This window comes from Odocoileus virginianus, chromosome 15 (genome assembly GCF_023699985.2).
Source record: "Odocoileus virginianus isolate 20LAN1187 ecotype Illinois chromosome 15, Ovbor_1.2, whole genome shotgun sequence".
NCBI lineage: Eukaryota > Metazoa > Chordata > Mammalia > Artiodactyla > Cervidae > Odocoileus > Odocoileus virginianus.
This window is the reverse complement of record NC_069688.1, coordinates 33,110,496-33,131,519: the sequence shown is the minus strand read 5'-3', so window position 1 is coordinate 33,131,519 and position 21,024 is coordinate 33,110,496. Positions and strand designations below refer to the sequence as shown.

At 42.6% G+C, this 21,024-nt stretch overlaps 1 protein-coding gene across 1 annotated transcript in view; it reads right to left on the bottom strand.

Annotated features, from left to right (window-relative positions):
* EXT1 (exostosin glycosyltransferase 1) overlaps nucleotides 1-21,024 on the bottom strand; it is a 309,265-nt gene that overhangs the window by 33,469 nt on the left and 254,772 nt on the right. The window contains exons 2-4 of the mRNA XM_020889053.2: nucleotides 7,529-7,622; nucleotides 5,949-6,056; nucleotides 425-544 (exon numbers count right to left, since the gene is read on the bottom strand). Coding sequence (XP_020744712.1) covers nucleotides 425-544; nucleotides 5,949-6,056; nucleotides 7,529-7,622 — 322 coding nt within the window. The remainder of the gene's footprint in view (nucleotides 1-424; nucleotides 545-5,948; nucleotides 6,057-7,528; nucleotides 7,623-21,024) is intronic.

Genomic DNA, 21,024 nt, shown 5'->3' with positions numbered 1-21,024 from the left:
ATTTGTCTGTTTCCGAATGCCACTGGACTACAGTACCCAGCAAACTATTCATATTTTTAGAATGGGAGAAGACTTTCCCCTACTTGCTCACTCTCTGTTTCTTAAGTGGACGCCGGAAATACGCCTTCAAAGGATGCCATGAGTGTGAATGACAGGACAACCATAAGCTACCTGTCTCTGAAATGATGTAAGACAGAGCTGATCTCTGTGTCAAGGAGTATAATTCCTCCTAAGTCAGCGTTCCTCTGTGGAGTTCGTCAAGAATGGAGAGCAGGTCAAAGGGGGTTAACTGACACATCCAAGGACAGAAAGTTCAGTGTTGCCCCATTTGACCAATTACACATTGACAACAGCAAAAGTGAAGGCTAAGAGAAACATACAAAGGACCATTATTCGAGACTGAAAGCCAAGGCATCTCACTTACCTCTAGTGTAGTTAATACAATCTTCTCAACTGAAGAAAAATAAGCCTCCCACAAGAATTGTGTCTGCTGTCTAAGTGCTAGGATTTTATCCTGATGAATAGACCTGATTGTAGAAGGAATCTGTAACACAAGGTGAACACATAATAACTATAACTGGAAAACAACGAGATGCCATTTGATCAAAATAACCCGCTCAGGTTAGACTTTTATTCTTCATAGCGTCTGTTTCTAGCATATAGATCTACTAAAAACCACAAACCCCTAGACTGAAAGGCCCTGAAGAAGTGTTAGCTAAAAACAGCACTTACTGGGAGTCAGCATTAATGACCTTTAATGACCTAATACATGACAGTTAAGAGCTCACCTCTGAGGTTTGGTAGCAGCTTATCACTTGCATAGCATTCCTATACTAGCCTCTGCCATTTTCTAAGAATCCCACGTGGCCTTGAACCTGCCCGTGGACAATCAAATCCTGCAGAGAAGGGGCTATAGTCTTGGAGCAAAGCTGAGATTCATTATGTCCCAAGCACTTCTAAGATATGCCACCCCCAGGACTACTAACAAACTACAGAAGGACCTTTTAGGGAATGTCTTGGAGTCTGTCCATTTAATATGTAGCTGAGGGTAATTATTTCTATGCGCACATATCTCTTTTCTCTCCCTGAGAGCTTTCTGCTCCCCAGACCTCTCTTTTTGGCTCTAGAGCTTACCCCAAACTAACACGATCTGTCATGTGTGCTTAGCCAACACTGCTATCTATCAAGCTGTACAATTTTAAAGGAAAGATCTATGCCCTGTCCATCCAGCTAAACATTTTCTAGCTAGGATAGTGGCTTTTATGTACAGACACACCTCAGAGATACTGTGGGTTCTGTTTCAGACCACTGCAATAAAATGAATATCACAATCAGGCAAGTCACACAAAATCTGTTTAGTTTTTCAGTGCATCCAGAGGATTCCCAGGTGGCACAGTGGTAAAGAATCTACCTGCCAATGCAGGAGATGCAAGAGACACGGGTTCAATCTCTGAGTCAGGAAGATCCCCTGGAGTAGAAAATGCAACTCACTCCAGCATTCTTGCCTGGAAAACCCCATGGACAGAGGAGACTGGTGACTACAGTCCACGGGGTCACAAAAGTCAGACACCACTGTGTACGACCACCACCGCCACTGCCATCAGTCTAAAAGTTACTTTGGCACTGTAGTCTATTAAGTGTTCAGTAGCATAATGTCTGAAAGCACAAAGTAAATACCTTAATTTAAATACTTCATTCAAAGTAAAAAAAAAACGCTAACCATCATCTGACAACACAGGCTTATGACAAACCTTCAATTTGTTAAAAAAAAAAAAAAAAGAAAAGCATCTATGAAGCACAATAAATCAAAGCAAAATAAGTGAGGTATGCCTGTAGTAGCTATTTAATAAATAAAAGTCAAATAGACCACGGCCATCTGAAGCCACCGAAGGGATATTATTATTTGCACTAGCAGTATAGCTCAATGGTTAAGCACAGGAAAATGGGAGTCAGACCATGGTAAGAGTCTTGGCTCTACAGTTCACTAGCTGTGCTTCCTTGAAAAAGTTACTTGATCTCTCAAAGATTCCATCTCCTCAGTTACAAAACAGGTACAGAGTTCTAACATCATTGTAAGGTTGTAATGAAGAGCACATAAGTGCTTCATGCAATGCCTAACATATGGGAAGTTTAACTGACAAAGTAATTATTATTACTACTATTGTTATTGACTTAAGGGTGATGATATGCAAAGTTGGACCAATTGCTTAATGTTTGCTTGTGAACTTGCTTGGGTCTGGAGCTCTGAAATGTACTTCCTGGTTGTCTGGTGAGTTTCCTTGGCTTGCTCCCTATCTTCACCTAAAGCCCAAGGTCTATTTCATTTATAGAGTCTACATTCTTAGGGGAGATTCCTTGTGATTAGCAAGTGCCCTTTTGTGCTCACCTCTTTCTGCATGCCTGCCTCCCTAATATGTAACTAATCAGAGACGCATGGGAGCCTGGACTGAAGCAGGAATGCTCCACTAGCTATTTTAATAAGAAAGTTACCCATGACATCCTGACTAAGACTACATCTGAATTTCCAGTGGAGGGGAAGGAAGTAGGAACATATTTTTTTTTTTTTTCAAGACCACTTCTACGGGAAGACAGAGAACTGTTTCACAGTACCTACATAAGAACAAGCTCACTTGTTTTGGCAATGTCCAAAAACTGATACTAAATCTGCAGCCCCAGTACATATCTGGATTCTCAACACTGAAGCAGCATGGAGGCAACAGGTAACAGAGAAAACATTTGCCTGAAATCAGAGCACAAGGTAAAGTGGAAATAAAATATCCTTGAAGAAGGTGGAGAAACCACTTAGATCATCAATCCCTGATAAGCCAAAGAACATTTAATTTTATTTACTGAGAAAATTACCCAGATAGCCAAAGGAAGATTAGAAAAGAATTATCCTCCTCACTTTTCATAATCATGCCCTCTTCTGAGTATCAGTGGTATTTTCTAAGAGTCATACAGGTTGACACTTCACTGTTTTATTGTGATGATGAGGAAGCAGTCCATTAGAAAATTGTCAAAAGCTATCATCACTATGTGGTCTCCAGAAAACTAGTAGACTGTGGTTATGAAGGCAGAATGGTATATCATGCATGAGCCTATCAATACATCCCCTCTCTTATATAAGCTACATCTTGCTGTTACTATATCAAGTGAAATATATTCTACCCGTCTGTGCATACACATGTCTGACAGCAGTCTGCAGAGTGCTCTGGAAGATAATTCCAATTGATTGAAAAGACAGAGTTCCAAGTTTTAATGGCATTTGGCTATTGGTTATTAATCTGCTTGTCCCGAGAGACAGGTATGGGAAAGTGATAAATTAATTGCAATTTGGCCAGATTGTTCGAAGTGGCAGAACCCAGTGAAGTCTTAATAAAAGGTCATGCATGGTAACCAAACTAATGGAATCTACCAAGATAGATACAGGAAAGCAACAGTAAGCTCTCTTGGTGACATGACAAGACTATATGCAAATAAAAACATCTGAGCTGTTCTAAAACAGGAAATGAAAAATGGTAACATAACAAAAACATTTCCCAGAGCAGACATTTGGGCTGGGTGCCAGTTCTTTAAAACCATTGTCAATGACAGTTCAGTCGTCATTCAATATGGAGGCAGCTGTGCAGACAGACTGCATACGAGAGAGGAAAATGCCAACGAGTTTGAGTGGGTGCACAATGAAAAACAAAACCCCCAGCGTCAAGCCAAAATGTTGCTTCAGAAGGTGAAAGGCTTCTGGAGAATCAACTCTGGTAAAATGGCAGAGATCAGACAACCACAGCTTGGTACCCTGGAATCTACTCTGTTTCAAAGACAAACTCCCAACTTATTCATATCAAATTCACGAGAGCGTGGGTACACAATTGGAGAAATTATGGCTGGTATTTTTCATTCCCAAATTTCCTTTAATGAGCATGCATCTTTAAAAAAAAAATCAAAGAAGGAAAAAGGCAACATGAAAAAGAACCACATTTATCACTTTGTTAGGCCTTCCATGAGTGAATGTTTTTAGGCACGCACCTAGGGAGAACTCTACTAGGTCACACGTTCTTCTCCTACTTCTGAGGTCCCAGGAGCCTTGGAAATCACAGATCTGACTACCAGACACAAGGCATGTTTTAGAAGCTGTGTTCAGCTTGCCTTGCTTAATTATGGCTCTCTTAGTTACAGATATTTTACCTTTTACTTTAGAGAGACTACTGAGTTATTTCACCAGCCAGTTAGCAGACTGGCCAGCAGGACATTAAAAAAAAAATCATTCTACAAATACTTGTGGTAGTTCAAGGTACAATGTCATGAAATAAATGATTAAAATATTACATCATTTTAGAGAAAAGAGTATGGCAGTTTATGCTGAAGCTAAATACATCACTGCACAAAATACCTTTAGAAATTATCAGTGACTGACTATTCCTGATCTGGGATTTCTCTGTGAGTATCATATTCCCCCCTTCCCAGACAGCTATTGAGATGTTCAGACTTTTATTAGGCATCCTTGTAGAAGTTTAGTTGATGCATATGCATGGATTTATTTCTGGGCACTCCATTCTATTCTATTGAGCTGTATACCTGTTTTTATGCTAGTATTACACTGTTTTAATGACTGTAGCTTTGTAATATAGCTTGAAACTAGGGATGATGATGGTCTAGCTTTATTCTTTTTCTCTTAAGATTGATTTGGCTATTTGGGTTTTTTCTGGCTCCACACAAATTTCAGGACTGTTTTTCTATTTCTGTTTAAAAAAAAAAAAGCCACTGGGATTTTGGTAGGAATTGCCTTGAATCTGTGGATCACTTTGGGTAACAGGAACATTTTAATAATTAGTAAGTCTTAATTCTGCAATACAGGACAACATTGTTGAAACTTGAAGACACTACACTAAGTGAAATAAACCAGTCAAGGAAAGAAAAATATTTCATGAGTCCACTTTCATGTGTTCATTGCTCAGTTGTGTCTGACTCTTTGTGACCCCATGGACTGTAACCCACCAGGGTCCTCTGTCCATAGAATTTTCCAGGCAAGAATACTGGAGTGGGTGGCCATTTCCTTCTCCAGGGGATCTTCCTGATCCAGGGATCAGACCCACGTCTCTTGCATCTCCTTCATCGCCAGGCAGGCAGACAAATTATTTTACCACTGAGCCATCTGGGAAGTTCTCCACTTCCCAAGTCCATAGAACTAAAGAGTAGAATGGTAGTGACCAGGGGCTGGGGGATGGGAACTGAGGAGTTACTCATCAGTGGGCATAAAATTTCAGTTAAGTGAGATGAATAAGCCTAGAGACCTGCTGTAATACACTGCATTTACCTATACTCAACCGTAATGAGTACACGTCAAAATTGGTAAAGAGGGTGGATTTCATGTTACGTGTTTTTACAACAATAAAATGAAATGAAAAAAAAAATCTACATGACCAAAAATACAAGATAACTCCCCCCACACACATTTTCATTTGAGGCTGCTCTTTTAAATATACATCTTAAAGATAACATCACCCAGACGAGATCATTTGAGCAATGATGACACTAATGGCAAGAATCAGCCCTAGAGACCTGTCTTTCTGAAAATTAATCTGAAGGCAAATATGGAAACAGGAAAGGAGTACAAAGTGGCAGCAGAATTGTACAAGAACTCTCTGGCATGATTCCTAAATATTACAGAAATCGAAGGGGGTAGATATACACCTCCTGTCAGTATCAACATTCACGTCCTCCACCTGTACCTTCTCCTTGTCCGAGTATATATTCCCTGGCTCTGAGGAGATTGCGTACTAGGAAGTCAACGATGTCATGTTAAACGACTTCATATTCGCCACGACACAGGCAATTTTCTCCTGATAAAATTTCTTTTATAGAGCTGGCCTTTTGGATTCATCTTCTTTGAAAGTTTGTACGGGGGCAGCAATCATCCACTGATCTGGGGAAGGCCACCACCCCTTCCTTACCTGTAATAACAATCTCTCATCGCCTATGACGGCAGCTTGGTTCCAATTAATCACTTCAGAGAATGGCAACTCCCATCCATTGCTGAGCATCACAGGGACACAGGCGGCCTGCGCAGAGAAGGGCACTGTGAGTGTGAGGGAGGGGGTGGCATGAGGAACTGTTCCAATCAGGAGGGTGAAATCAGTACAAATTCAATTACTGGCATGAATCCTGGACTGCTGAGGTCAATAGAAAAGTGGGCTTTTATGAAGTCACATGAAGGTTGTCCGTATCCAGCTGAGATTTTACCAGTTGCAAGTTGTGCCTTAGAATGTGAAAACCTCATTTCTATTCTTGTACCTGGTTTGGCTGACCTTACTTCTATGGAGACAACTGGCCTCGTTGAAGAAGTTTTACTGACATAATAAAATCGTCCACCAACAAAATCCTAGCACAAACCCCACCTTGAACATACATGGTCTTGTCAATGAAAATGCTACAGTTCATGTGCAAAGTGCTTCACCCTAATGTCCTGAGCAACAAAGAGCTGAACAGGACTTGGTTTTCCTGATAAAGCGTTTTGTGGACTTGATTCTTACAGGGTGCTCAACAGGCCAGGCAAACACCTGAACCAGACTTGGTCCCTTCAGTGTGGTGGGATCCTGACCAACTTACTACCTGCACAGTGACCGAAGAGCCTAAAAACACCAGGCTAATGACAAATTCTGGTTGCAAAGAACTCGTAATCCTAAGCAGAGACCAATTTGCTCCACGCAACATCCCCAGAGGCTAGGAGAATGTTAGGGATGATATTCTTCCTAGAACGTGCCAGAAAAGACTTTCAAGAAAAGGAAGCCCTCCTGTTGAAGGACAAGACAGAATATTGGAAGCATGGTGACAAAAGCACAGATTCAGGCAGGGGCAGAGTACAAAGGAGGAGAGGACACAGCAGCAAGCAGTTCAGGAGCGGAGGAGGTGAGAGGTGGAAGGTGTGCTTTCTTGCCAACAAGGAAGGCTGGATGCAACTTCTGGGTGAGAACCACCGTGAGTGAAGGTTAATGGCACAAAAGTCCTAAAGCTCTGGGACCTCAGAACTGTAGCACCTGGAAGAGCCAGGCTGAGACAGTGCCTCTATCTTGCTGGGGGTCATGCTCAAAATTCAGAGGAGCCAAGTGATGACTGCGATGGGGACAGAACAAGTTTGATTTTGGAAAATACCACTCATCAGCCATCTTCACTGCTGTTGAAACTGGCTTCCAAGGAGGAGGGCTGAGCCTGCATGAGGAGCCCAGCTCTGCTGCCTGGTGGGCAGTCAGATCTACTCTGTGTTTGCAAGCCCATCTCTCAGAGCCCACCTTCCCTTGAGATTCCCACTGAATCTCCTCATGTCCAAAGGCAGGGAGTAAATCCTCCTTCCGCCCCCCGACGCATATAAAAGGTTGCAGATTTTCTGGGGAAAACAGATTTCAGGTGTTCCGGGCAAACCATGCGTTTGGTTTAGATCCCAGGAGATTTGTTAAGGTGAACCCTCCTCCCCCATCCCACACGCTGTCTGACGTCAGTTCTCAGCTCTATACTGGGGATGATCAAGGTCTCTTACCTGCAGAGCCTCCAGGAACCTGAAGGACCCAAGCCTGCGACCACGAGGAACCAGACAGAAAGTGGCATTGTGCAGCATTTCCCGATAATCATACCTAGAAGGAGAAGAGGCACCATCAGCAAACAAAGACCATTAAGAATGGGGGTGGGGTGAATGGGCACACCTAGGGTGCATGAAACCACCCAGAGCAACTTGGGTGCTACACAAGCCAGCCCCACTTTTCCAGGGGGAAGGCAGGAAGGGTTGTTGCGGGAAGGAATGGAAATGTGACCCTTCCCACTGGACAAAGCAATTAGGGTCTTTTTCAAACAATATGTAAAAAATAAGTCTGATGGTCTCAGTGACATTTTGGCTCACTCAGCCTTTACTTTGCAAATCAGGTTTTTTCATGTCTTGGCAAAAATAGGTTGCCTTCATCAGCTTAAAAAAATAATCACTGCTAGTCGTTCTTTATAATGCCATATCATTCAGGAACCTGAAGACTGCTCTTGTTTCCTATCTACCCCATGAAACCATGCTAGTAAAATCTACTCAGGAAACCTCCATTCCCAGCACAAAACATTTATTTTCTCCTTCAAGCTGGAGTTTCTACTTTTAACCAAGAACATTCGGTTACCCCAGACAAACACTCCTGTGTAAGAATGGTTGGCATGGAGGAAAGAGAGAAGGAGTCAGCCCAAGAAACTGGGAAAGAGAAGAAATAACAAGAGAAGAAAAAATACTCAGGGCTGTGGGAAACTGGGCAAGAGATGAGATGATCGTGTCTTTTACTCAAATACCATTGAGCCAGCTCACATTGTTATTGCACTTGAGAAAAATGCAAAATAGAACAGGAATGTCACCTGTCTCTTTATGTCAGTGGAGTGCAGGGAAAGACAACAAGCACCTCATTTTGTTTAGGGCTGGCACTTGAAACATGATTTCCACAAACCCAGTCCTAAACACACAGCTGAAAGTTCACTCGGAGTTGAAGCAAAGTTGGGAAACTGGAGATGGCTCATGTCCTGGGAAGGCCCAGCTTCTCAGGGCTAGGATGAAATCACACTAGTATGAAATCACTCTCGTTTTTCAAGAACTTCCCGGGCTCAGCAGACAGGTGTGACTTTGACAGTAGCATATGTCACCGGCATTTTCTGACTCTAATAGTCTAATTTAATCATAGCCTGAAGGCATTGGATTCTTCCCTCCTCTTTGGGGGATACTGATATATACATTTATATTTTTAAAGTCCACATCTATTTTTATAATCTTACACAAACTAGGCATATGGGAGTGAGCCAATTTTCAATTATAAACCTGTCATTAAGAAGAGACATCATGCAAAGGACCATTTGTTTAAACAAGCGTGTACAACTAATTTGCACAAGAAAAGGTCACCATGAATGGATTATCTACATTGAGAGTAAAATTTTTAAAAAAGAGAGAAAGAAAAAAGAATATCCTTGCTGCGTTCATTAAACCATAAAATAGACTTCAGAGTGGAAAGGTTTTTAAGAGGGCTCAAATTTAGCTAAATGAAAAAAATATTAAATTATGATAGTAATGGCTCTTCTTTTCCTCATCAAACATAAGGAAATAATTGACAAGGATCTCAGGCTCAACTGTTGATAATGTTTGAATATCTATCTAGTTAATGGAGACCAGGGAAACACACACACACACACACACACACACACAATGCATGTATAGTTTAAACTGAAACTTTTTTAATATAAAAAGGTCAAATATACTTGAGGCTACAGCAAAGTTTAATAAATACCCAGAATAGAAACCTCTAAGGAGCTGGAACAGAAGGCCCTACCTCCTCATCATTAGGCTGCTAAAAATGTAAAACCCTATTAATGTTCTGGATGGTAACAAGTTTCAAAGTTTTCTGCTGCAGAATTTACTTGAGGGAAGGAGCAGAGGGAGAGGAAAAGCAGAAAAGTTGCCGAAAAAACTCAAATGACAGTTATTCAAGGCATGGATTTTTAAGTGGTTGTAGAGAGGGATTTGCTGATGTATCGAATAAAGCTTCATGATTGAAGCTAGTGTTCATTCACATAATAGGTAGCAGGAGAAAGGGGAGAAGCATTCTTGCTGGAATCAGGAACCCACTCGGTAAACTGTGAAGTTAAGAATGAAATGATGGGCTTTCTGGGCCTCAGTCTCCTCATCTGCAAAATGAGTCAGTTGGGCAAGATGAGTAAAGATTGTCTGGAACATTCCATAATTCTTTCTTTTTTTTAAAATAAAGTATTTCTTAAGAATTTTGTTTGTTTTTTGATATGGACCATGTTTTAAAAGTCTTTATTGAATTTATGACAGTATTTGTTCTGTTTTATGTTTTTAGGTTTTTTTAGCTGCGAGGCATGTGGGTTCTTAGCTTCAGGACCAAGGATTGAAACTGCATCCTCTACATTGGAAGGCAAAATCTTAAATCACTGGACAGCCAGGGAAGTCCTTCCACTATTCTTTATTCTTTTATTATTTCATGTCCCTTTGAGACTATCCCACTGCTCCAAAAGTTTACACGACCACTGTATGTATGTATGTGTGTATATGTGTCTAAGGGACTTCCCAGGTGGCGCTAGTGGTAAAGAATCTGCCTGCTAACACAGGAGACAAAAAAGACACAGGTTCGATCCCTGGGCATGGCAACCCACCCCAGTGTTCTTGCCTGGAAAATCCCAAGGACAGAGGAGCCTGGTGGGCTACTGTCCATAGGGTCACAAGGAGTCAAACATGACTGAAGTGACTTAGCGTGCATGCATGCAGACACACATATATTTCTATAGAAATCTGCCTGTATACACAATGTGCAATGTGTGTATTTATACTGACATACAAAGACATACAGAAACATAAGCACATACAACTTAAAACAATGATTTTTCTATTTCTAACCATGCTCAGCCCATGAACCATCGGCTCCAGTGACAGTGAGCCTATGAATGACTGTGTATGACAAGTGAATAAATAATGATGCCTGCAAGGGGGATGATGGTCCTAATAGAACCACACGTATGTGTGGTACTCTCCCCACTCAGCTCTTTGGTCTGCTCATATGCCCACATCTACCTCCTTTTAAGATTTTAAACTCATTCATTTACTCAGTCATTCTTTCAAGAAATACTATGTTTCAAGCACTGTTCTAGTCCTGGAGAAGATGCTTCTCCTGCCGCTAGACCTACCAAAGCCTCATCAGATAACTAAAAGAGGCTGACAAGGATTTCAGGGGTAGTATCTCCCTGAGGGTAGGTGTTCTAAGTATACTGTGGAAGGCTGGCCTTCCAGAATGACACAGTAAGGAATTCTGTGGATGCTCCTTCCAGCAAAACACCAATTTACCTGGTACAAATTATAAGAACATTCACTGAAAAAGTTGATATGCATGAACTTATTTACAAAACAGAAACAGACTCACAGACTTAGAATGACCTTATGGCACCAAGGGGTAAGAGCTGGGGAAGGGGGGGCACAGTTAGGAAGTTTGAGATGACATGCACACACTGTTTTATTTAAAATAGAAAACCAACAGGGACCTGTTGTATAGCACAGGGAACGTGGCTCAGTATTCTGCAATAACCTAACTGGAAAAAGAATTTGAAAAAGAATCAGTTCAGTTCAGTTCAATATGTGAATATGTCTAACTGAATCACTTTGCTGTACCCCTGAAACTAACACACTGTTAATTAACTGTGCTTCAATATAAAATAAAAAGTTTAAGAAAGAACATTCATTGAAAATTTTTGGAAATTGTCCTCAGAGCATCATGACAAGTGGAAAACCATTTGTTCAGGAAAATCTACCGAATCTTGGCAAGAACTGTGAGCGTCTGGGGCATCTGAGCCAAGATCCGCTCCATTACCAACCCTCACTAGCTCTGCCTTATAGAAGCTCTAATGTAGGTGAGTATAGCTGAGAAGACTAGGATCCCTCTACCCTCAGCTCTCATCAAGAAAGTGAAAAAGTGAAAAGAAGAAAATATTTTCAAATTATCAATTTGGTAAGGGACTTTATCCAGCAAAGGTAAAGAACTCTTGCAAACCAACAATCAGGACAAATAATCCAATTTAAAAACAGGCAAAGGCTTTGAATAGATATTGTTCCAAAGAAAATATGCCAAGTGCCAATAAGCACATGAAAAGATACTTAATCATTAGTCATTAGGGAAATGCAAATCAAAACTATGAGATATCATTTTACACCACAAGGATGGCTATAATCAAAAGGACAGATGACAACAGGTACTGAGGAGAAAGTGGAATATAAACCTCATATATTGCTGGTGGGAAGGTTATATGGTACAGCCCCATAGGAAAATAGTTTGGCAGTTTCTTTTAGAACTAAAAATGAGCTTAGTGTATGACCCAGCAATTGCACACTTGGGCATTTATCCTAGAGAAATGAAAATTTATTTTCACGCAGAAACTTGTCCACGAATGTTCACAGTTTTATCTTTAATAGCCTCAAACTGTAAACTATCCAAATATCCTTCAATGGGTAAATAATTCAACCAATTGTGGTACATGTATAACTTAGAATACTTACTAGCAAAAAAAAGGAAATGAAATACAGATACATACAAGCAACCTTCAGGAAATTATTCGCAGTGAAAAATCCAATCTTGAAAGGACACACACTGAATTATCCCATTTATATAGCATTCATTAACTAACAGAATTACAGGGATGGAGAAGAGATTAGTGGTTATCAGTGGATAGGGACGGGGGAAAAGATGGGGAGACGACAGGTCAAGTGACAGGGACAATCATTTTAGTGACCAATTCTTACCTATGACTTAAGCTTAGAAGTATAAATCATATTGAAGTCATAAACTTCTTAAAAACAAGAAATAATGAACATATGAGATCCTAAGCAAGAAGGTAAGTAGATGAGGGAGGCAACTAATCTCAGATACCGATTTAATCAATAATGGTTTGTTACCCTTTTCAGATGGCCATTAAGTCCCTGCTTGTATAGGTGATGATACAGATGCTAGAACAGTCTCTAAAAACTACCGCAATGAAAAATGCAGTAAAAATGATATGACCCCGTATTTAACCTAGAAACCAAAACCATTCTACGGCCGTAATAATTTTCTCCTTAAAGATGTACTGAATAATATATGGGATACACCCCATTTAAAATGGGTCATATAATAATGCATAATTGAAGTCCTTCCCTTCCATATGAAACACATTCTTTTTTTCTTTTTTGGCTGGCAGCAATTCAGTGCAACCAGGAAATGGGTGGAGGGCAATGTGGCATTAGTGCTGGGGTCCTCACAGTACACTCATCCAACTATAAGCATCATCTGGGAAACTGGTAGAAATGTCAATTCTCAGCCCCACCCAGGCTTGCTTAATCAGAAACTCTGGGGGAAGGGCCCAGAATTCCATGTTTTAATAAGCCCTCCAGGTAATTAAGATGCACCCTAAATTTTGAGAACCACTGACATGGTAGTGAAGAGCTTAGTAATTAAGAGCTTAGTGGTTAAGCAGCTTTAGACCCAGCCAAGCCTGGGTTCCACTTTTATCCTGGCTATTCACAAGCTGAGTGATCTTGGGAAAAGTTATTTAATTTGTCTAGATCTTAGTTTCCTGGTTGGCAAAATGGGGATAATACTTTTACTGGGAGGATTAAATGATACATTTTAACGAAAGCCTATTGCACTTTATAAACAATCCATAAATGGTAGCTGTGATTACGATGATGGAAGGGAGGCAACCGAATAGAATGCAAAGTATAGCCAACTTGAAGTCAGAAAGCCTGGGCTGAAGAACTTGGGTTCTGGACCTACCATTTTCCGTGTGTCCCTGCACAGACTGTTTAGCTCCTCTGAGCCTCAGAGATGTGAGGATTAAATGAGATCAAGTGCATACAGTAGAAACTGCAATGCACTACACAATTGCAAATTTTTGTCAAAACTACAGAAATTCAAGAGGAATAAAAACATTTAAAAAAAGTAACATGTAACTCCATGGCTGATTCAGGTCAATGTATGACAAAACCCACTGCAATGTTGTGAAATGGTTGGCCTCCAACTAATAAAAATAAATGAGAAAAAAAAAAGTAACAGACACATGAAAAAGATTGGATTCCCAAAGACAGTGCCAGGGAGAAGTGTGGAGCAGACCCTTAGAAATAAAACAAAAACAGAAGCTATGAATCACAACAGCAGCTTCTAATTGGAAGGATTTTGCCTTATTATCAAAAGCTCCATAGCCAAGAATGTGGCTGGCACAGTGTGACCACGGGTCCTCCTGGGCTTCCCACAATTCCTTGGTAGGAATCTGTCATGCAAGCCTATTTTCTGCTAATCAAAGAGGACAGGGAAGAAGTGAGGCAAGCCGGCATCTCTGTAGTCACACAGCTTTAGTCTCCTCCAATGGCGCTACAGTTTGTCTCAAGTATTTACTTACAAAGCAAGTGAGGGACTTCCCTGGTAGTTTAGTAGCTGAGGCTCTGGGCTCCCAGTGGAGGGGTCCTGGGTTTGATCCCTGGTCAGGGAACTAGATTCCACATGCCACAGTTAAGTGTTCACACTGGGCTTAAGAATTAAAAATAATAATAAAGAAATCAAAGTAAATAAACATTTACAGCTGATTTGTTTTCTCTCAGCCCCCATCCTCATAAGTACTTAAACTTCTTTGCTTACCCCCAGGTTGGAATCACATTTCTGAAGGAAAAAAAAAAAAAGAAAGAACACAAAAGCAACTTATGACTGTTGTAGTTAAAGCGCTATGGGATAAGGGAAATAAGCTTCCCCAGCATCTCCTCTACTTTCTCTCATTCATTCAGCAAATGTGAGCTGAATGCCTACCTTGTGTCTAGTACGGTTCAAGAAACAGCACTTCTCCAGGGAGAAGGTAGATGTGTTATCAAATGATTGTCATTTAGTGGGGATGTGGGAGGATGGAGGCAAGGATGCAGAGAAGACCAATGACAAGTCATCACTTGGCTCTGGTGGGAAGAGTGAGAAGGCATGTCTCCTGGAGGAAGGGAGACTCTGAGCTAAGTCTTAAAGGAAGAGCAAGACCCAGTCTGGGGCTTTCCTTGTGGCTCAGTGGTAAAAAATCTGCCTGCCAATGCAGGAGACATGGGTTCAATCCCTGATCTGGGAAGATCCCACATTTCACAGAGCATCTCAGCCTGGGGGCCACAACTACTGAGCCTGTGCTCTAGAGCCCGGGAGCCCAGCTGCTGAGCCCATGCACCGAAACTATCGGAGCTCACTCGCCCTAGAGCCTGTGTTTTACAACAAGAGAAGCCACTGCAATGAGAAGCCCCCACGCCGCTAGAGTGGCCCTCACTTGCTGTAACTAGAGAAAAGCCAGAGCAAAGCAATGAAGACCCAGCACAGCCAAAAACAAATAAATAAAAGTAAATTAAAAAAAAAAAAAGAATTGGTCTGGCAAAGAGCTGAGAGGAGGCCATGGGCATTTCTGGTGGTGGAGCTAGCAGAACAGGAACAGAGAACCAAAGTGAGATAAACTGCCCGCAGTCTGGGCTCGGGTGTGGGGAGGGGCCAGTGAGGCTGCTGGTACGGGCGGGGTCTCCCTGGAAAGATCACATGCGGTAACTGCCGGATCTCAGACATGACCCTGTGTGGGTGGGCATGAGCCACTGAATGGCTCAACGACCTATGATGGAATGAACTTTTAGGTAGGACTTGATATAAGCCAACCCGACAGGCCAGCACAGAGTTCAGAGAGCCCCATAACCTTGCCAATGCAGGTCATATCGAAGGAGCCATGAGGCTCCAGCTCCAGGCTTTTAAAGGGCCTTTGCTCTCCACTATATGACGCTGCCTCCTGGGGCAGTTCACACAAATGCAGCTTCTGACACAGTGACGTCCTCAACGGTTCACCTAGTTTCAAGCTCTAGCAACAGACAGCCCCATTTCAAAGGATTCTTTCTCCCCTACTCGAAATTCTGCCCCGTCACATCCGGAGCTCAGTCTGAGATGGTGCTCTGTCATTTAATAACTATGGCCCTTTTGTAGACTACTACAGATTTAACACTTATAAATTTCAATTATTTTTTGAGAAAATCGCCAAATCCATAGCATGTAATAATACGAAATTGGTCCAAGGCACAGATTTGAACTGAGAAACCCGTGAGTGGGAACCAACCTTTTAGCTGGAAAATGGGTCCACTGGCCACAATTTTATCTCTCATGTTGTCTTGTAAGTAACACAGGGAAAAGTATAGGCCCCCTGTGGTCCTTGTGAATTCAAGGGACTCATGGAGCCTCCATCTCTTCACACCACCTGTGTGCACAGTTTCTGTACCCGTGAATGAGCTACTCCACATTCCCGAGTCAGGGAAATGCACACGAGGTGCTGGTAACCAGAGTGGCTGCAGACTCAGGGACGCTCAGTGGCTCCCAACAGAAAGGTTCTCGCTATTCAGAAATGGTGAGATTCTAGAACAGGTCACCCTGCTGGGCTTGAACCTCTGGGGCACCTGGTCAGGCCAAGGATTATGAATTGATGTCTCAATGATGCTCCTCTGAATGACGCTGCCAATCCCTTTCACACTTCTTGGCTTTCCACAGAAGACCATCTTCTTTTTATGTTCATTTAAATTCATTTCAATATTGAGAAAGGAGGGAGGAATAGTGTGTGGGCTCTGGCTGGGGTAGGAGGCACCAACTCTCACATACTTTATCTCATTTAAGCCTCAGAGCCACCCAGGAAATGGATACAGTTATACCTGCTTTTCACAGGGAAGAAGAAAGGGCGGGATGGACCCTTGGAATAAAAACATTGTGTCTGAACACACTGGATCATAATCCCATATCAAGTCTAAACTCACTCCATCTCTACCCTTCATACCCACTGAAAACTCAGAACTGTAAACTTGGACCAGATGGTAGTCTTCACCTGCACACGGTGATGAATTTAACACGTACTAGGTATACTATGCAGGAGACCACCTTGGTTCCCGCTCATTACATAGCAGCTCAATGGCTAAAGTGTAAAAGCAAATGACAGTCATTAATGGTAACAATTATAACAATCATCCCCTCACTGATTAAATGCTTCCTGTGGGTGGGGCAACAATCCGCATTCATTCCTGCCCTTTCTCTCTACAACCCTACGTGAAGTGGCCCCATTTTACAGACGATGAAGTTGAGGAGCCCAGGTTTTGTGGGGCTTGTACAAGGTGGACCCTCTGGTCTCAGAGCTGCCTAGAAGGAAGCAGTAATATGGTGCCAGCAAAGGGAAAAGTGAAACATTTTGAATATACTGTGCCCATGTCTGACTCTTTGGGACCCAATGGACTGGAGCCCACCAGACTCCTCTGTCCATGGAATTCTCTAGGCAAGAATATTGGAGTGGGTAGCCATTCCGTTCTCCAGGGGATTTTCTGACCCAGAGATTGAACCTGGGTTCTTAGGCATTGAAAGCAGATTCTTTACCATCTGAGCCACCAAGGAAGCCCACTCTGTGCTGGGGACGTTAACTACCTTAGGAGGTTAACCTATTATCTGAAGGAGGTGAGCTTTTGGAGCGCCTGCTTTTGTGCTCAGCAATACCAAATTCCAAACTGCTCTGAGATAAATGCAATTCCAGGCCGCGTTAGTCTAAATTCTTTCTTTTATTGGAAATAAAGCATTTCTGAAAATGCTAAATAAAGGGTTCTCTGGGTACAGGGTGGAAAAAGAAGGGAGTGATAATTAAGGAGCCAGCAGCGACTGTGACCTCAGACAGATAAATAGGTCCAGAAGAGGCATACCCAGGATTTGGCTGCAGAAGCTAAATGTCTGGGACCAGCTCGAAGACAACTGAGAAGCCTGAGGTCATTATCTTACCATTAACCTTTCACCAGGCTCTGTGCCATGAAGATAAGCCAAGTAGAGCAGGACCAGAAGTGTGGACTGAAGCTGAGAAGCCAGTACTGGGGCCAGCAGCATGGGCTGTCAAGCCTGGATGGCGACGCCTTTTCTCGGAGAGCAGCCTGTGGACGGAGCACTCCTTCTTCCACACATCCTTCTTCCCCTCCGCCCTGCAGAAAACCTGATCCCCGAGTCCCGCCCAGAGACTCTCTTGCTGCTCACAGAGTACCCAGGCTGACCTGTCTACTGCTCCCTCTGGATTAAGTTGCCTGTTTTCCTTTTTTTCTTCCACTGGGCTTCAAGAGGCAGGACCAAAGGATCACGGTCCAATTTCCTCTTGAACCAACTTCCAGGGCCTGGCCTATAGGAACCACTCCAATCACAGGTGTGTGGGACTTCTAGAGGTCTGGTGGCTAAGATTCCCAGTGCTCCCAATGCAGGCGCCCGGGTTTGATCCTTGGTCAGGGAACTAGAGGATGAGATGGTTGGATGGCATCACCAATTCAATGGACATGAACTAGGGCAAACTTCGGGAGATAGTAAGAGACAGGGAGGACTGGCGTGCTGCAGTCCAAAGAGCTGCAGTCTCTTTGCAGAGACTCAGGCGTCAAGGAGCTGGACATGACTTAGCGACTGAACAATAACAGGGGCCCTACATGCCTCAACTAAAGATTCCACATGCCACAAAGATCAAAGATCCTGCATGCTGCAACTGAGACTGGGCGGGGCCAAATAAATGAATATTAACAAAGAAACACACAAAAAAGCATAGGCTTGAAATGGATGAAAAGTTCTGTGTCCACTGGTTTGCAGAAGAGCTTGGAAGCAATGGAGACACAAGGAAGAGATGAAAGCCCTTCGTTATAACTATCTCTGTCCACCTACTATCACAAGATAGCCCACTCTTGACTTTGCCAGGTCTTTCTAGGATGATCTGCACTCCCTGGGTTCAGCCTGAGCCCAACTGTCTTAGAGATGGGAAGGAGTGTGGTTTACATATAGTGTCTTCCTTTTGTGCATTTTCCATCCCTTCTCTGCCTCTGTTTCCAAAGGCCTGGCAGTTTGTTAAAAATTTTGTCTTCTCTCTGCACACTGATGGGAGAAGGGAGTCGGGGGATGTGTGTTTCAGCAGCTCTGATAAATCACATTATTTGCAAATCAAGCTACAAGTGTGCACAGCACTATTCAAACTGAACCATCTCCTGGCTTTTCTCCATATCTGAACTAAAGAAAAAAACTGGAGAACTCATAAACACTGCATCGGTGCAAAGATGACGGCTCCTCATCCCTCCCAAAAAACTGGGCTCACGCCACTGTCTGACTGCTTCCCTTCTTGAGCCAAGACATTCTTTCCTGCACAGCCAACCTTGGTCAGCCAGTGCCTGGATTAGGACAATGGCTGGAATTCCTGCTAGGCTGTTCTTGTCACCAGAATAGGCACGACATAGGAGCTGTTCAGTGGCCAATCTCACATACCCTGAATTCCTGGTCAGGGCCAAAGCCTTTCATCTGGTCCCTGCACTTAAGGGATTATAAAATACCTTGAGAATCCAATTACAAACAGCTAACGAAATGATGCTGGTTTCAGCTACCCTCATTTCCCGTCTCCTTTGCCACCTTTGCCATTCCTAGGCTCCACCTTCTGACTCTGACAGTCAGAGCCAGCTCACTTTTGGGCCTAATGAGCAAAGGAGACCTCAGAACTCTGCACAGGCAGAGACGGTGCATCGTCAAAAATAATAATAATAAATTATAGGACATTGATGTCATATGATAGCTGCATGAAGCTAGTTGTCTATGGAAAGTTTAATCTCTCCCATCTGGGTATGTAATATACAAATGTACAGGTGCATATGTGCCTCCACAAGACACAAAAATCTGTGTGATGATGAACAATCTGATGCCATATATTGTTATTGATGATATCGCCCTCCCATGAGGGGTTTGGTCACTGGAGATTGAGAAAGCACTTAAGTCTAGACTCTGCCATTTCCTTTGTCAGAAGCACAACAGTGCCCCAGAGTAAAGCGCCTGTGAAGCTCTGACTCATCTCTGCCTCTCCTCTAGCCATCTCTGCTCAGCACTGTTCTCCTTGAGAAATAGCTAAGCAGCTAGTTAACTCCTAGGTGGCCTCATTTTGGGGAGAGGTTTTGGGGCAGGGAGAATGTTTAAGCAGCTAATGGTGAAGAGGTAGACCAGATGGCCTTGTAGATGCCTTCATGCCCTAGTATTTACTTGTTGGACAAATGAAAGCTAAGCAGTTCCTATGCCAGGTGGCATGCTGAGCACTGCAGAAACAAAGATACAGAAGCCCCAGGAGCTGCCCCCATATTGGTTTTTGTAATTTCATGGGAACTAGAGTCTCCTCACTCCCCTCCTGCCTTTATCTCTTTAATTCTACTCCTTTGAGTTCCCACATAAGCATAGCAGCAAGAAGCATACTCTGGTTCTTACTAGTTTCAGATCAGAATAGTTCAATCTCACCCCCCCCAAAATCCATTTTCCATAGAGAAACCAAAGACAACTTTATGATGTCACTCCAAGGCTGAAAACCCTCTACCAACTCCTCACAGCCCTGAGAATAATATCGCGCCCCTTACCCTGGCTGACAGGGCTCTCTGAAACTGGCTTCTGCCCACAGCTCTGAGTCCCATCCCCTCACTCACCATCTACAGCTGCACTGTCCTTCTCTCAGTTTCTAGAAACTCCATACTCATTACCATCTCAGGGACTTGTACTTGCTATGTCCTCTGCCTGGAACATTCTTCTCCCAGATCTACCTCAAGACACATATCAGCCTTCAAACAAATAGTGGCTCCTCCTCAGCGAGGCCCTCGCAGACCAGCCTGTGTTCCCAGCACTCACTGCCCCAATTCCCTATTTCATCTCAGTCCTAGGACTTACTGCTGTCTGAATTCACCCACGTTTGTCTTTCTGGCCAGCTGCTCCTATTCATCACTGTGACCCCAGCTGCTAGATCAGCACTTGGACCATAGTCATTTTTTAAGAAAGATTTATCAAATGAATGCCAGATCTCCTTATTCCCCAGCCAATAATGTCTGTGAGGTCACAAAGTGTCCAAATCTCAGGGAACATTCACATGGGTAATTCTATAGGACAAGTTTCTAAAAGGATAAAAGAGAAGCTTTCTCTCATCTTTGCAGCATGCCATACCAGCCTGATATCTCTGGTTAACATTAAGATTCATCAACTTCTCCAAATGCCATCTGCTATGAAAGCAAGGTTCCATTAAAGTGTCTTTATAAAGAAAACTGAAAAAAAAAAAAAAGACGACTTTTTAAGAGATGTTTATATACAGTGATGGAATGAAAACTGCATGAAATAACCCCTAGAAAATATAAGTTCTGGTCTTGACTTTGTTACTGTTTGATCTTATGTGACTTACTCTGGTTCTGAATCCATGCTTATTTATTAAATGGGACAATAATGCTAGTCTTGCCTACCTAATAATCAGGTCTACTGAGGATGTAATGAAACAGTTAGATGAGAGATTATGCAAATTTAAGTAATATCAGTAAAGATGAAGCAAGCATATTTTTGGAATGGCCTTTGTACATATGAGGCATAATGCAGAGAATGTCAAAGGCCTGTTTCTTTTTCTTCTTTTTTGAGTCCCAAATTGTTATGTCCTTTCTTCCAAATGTAT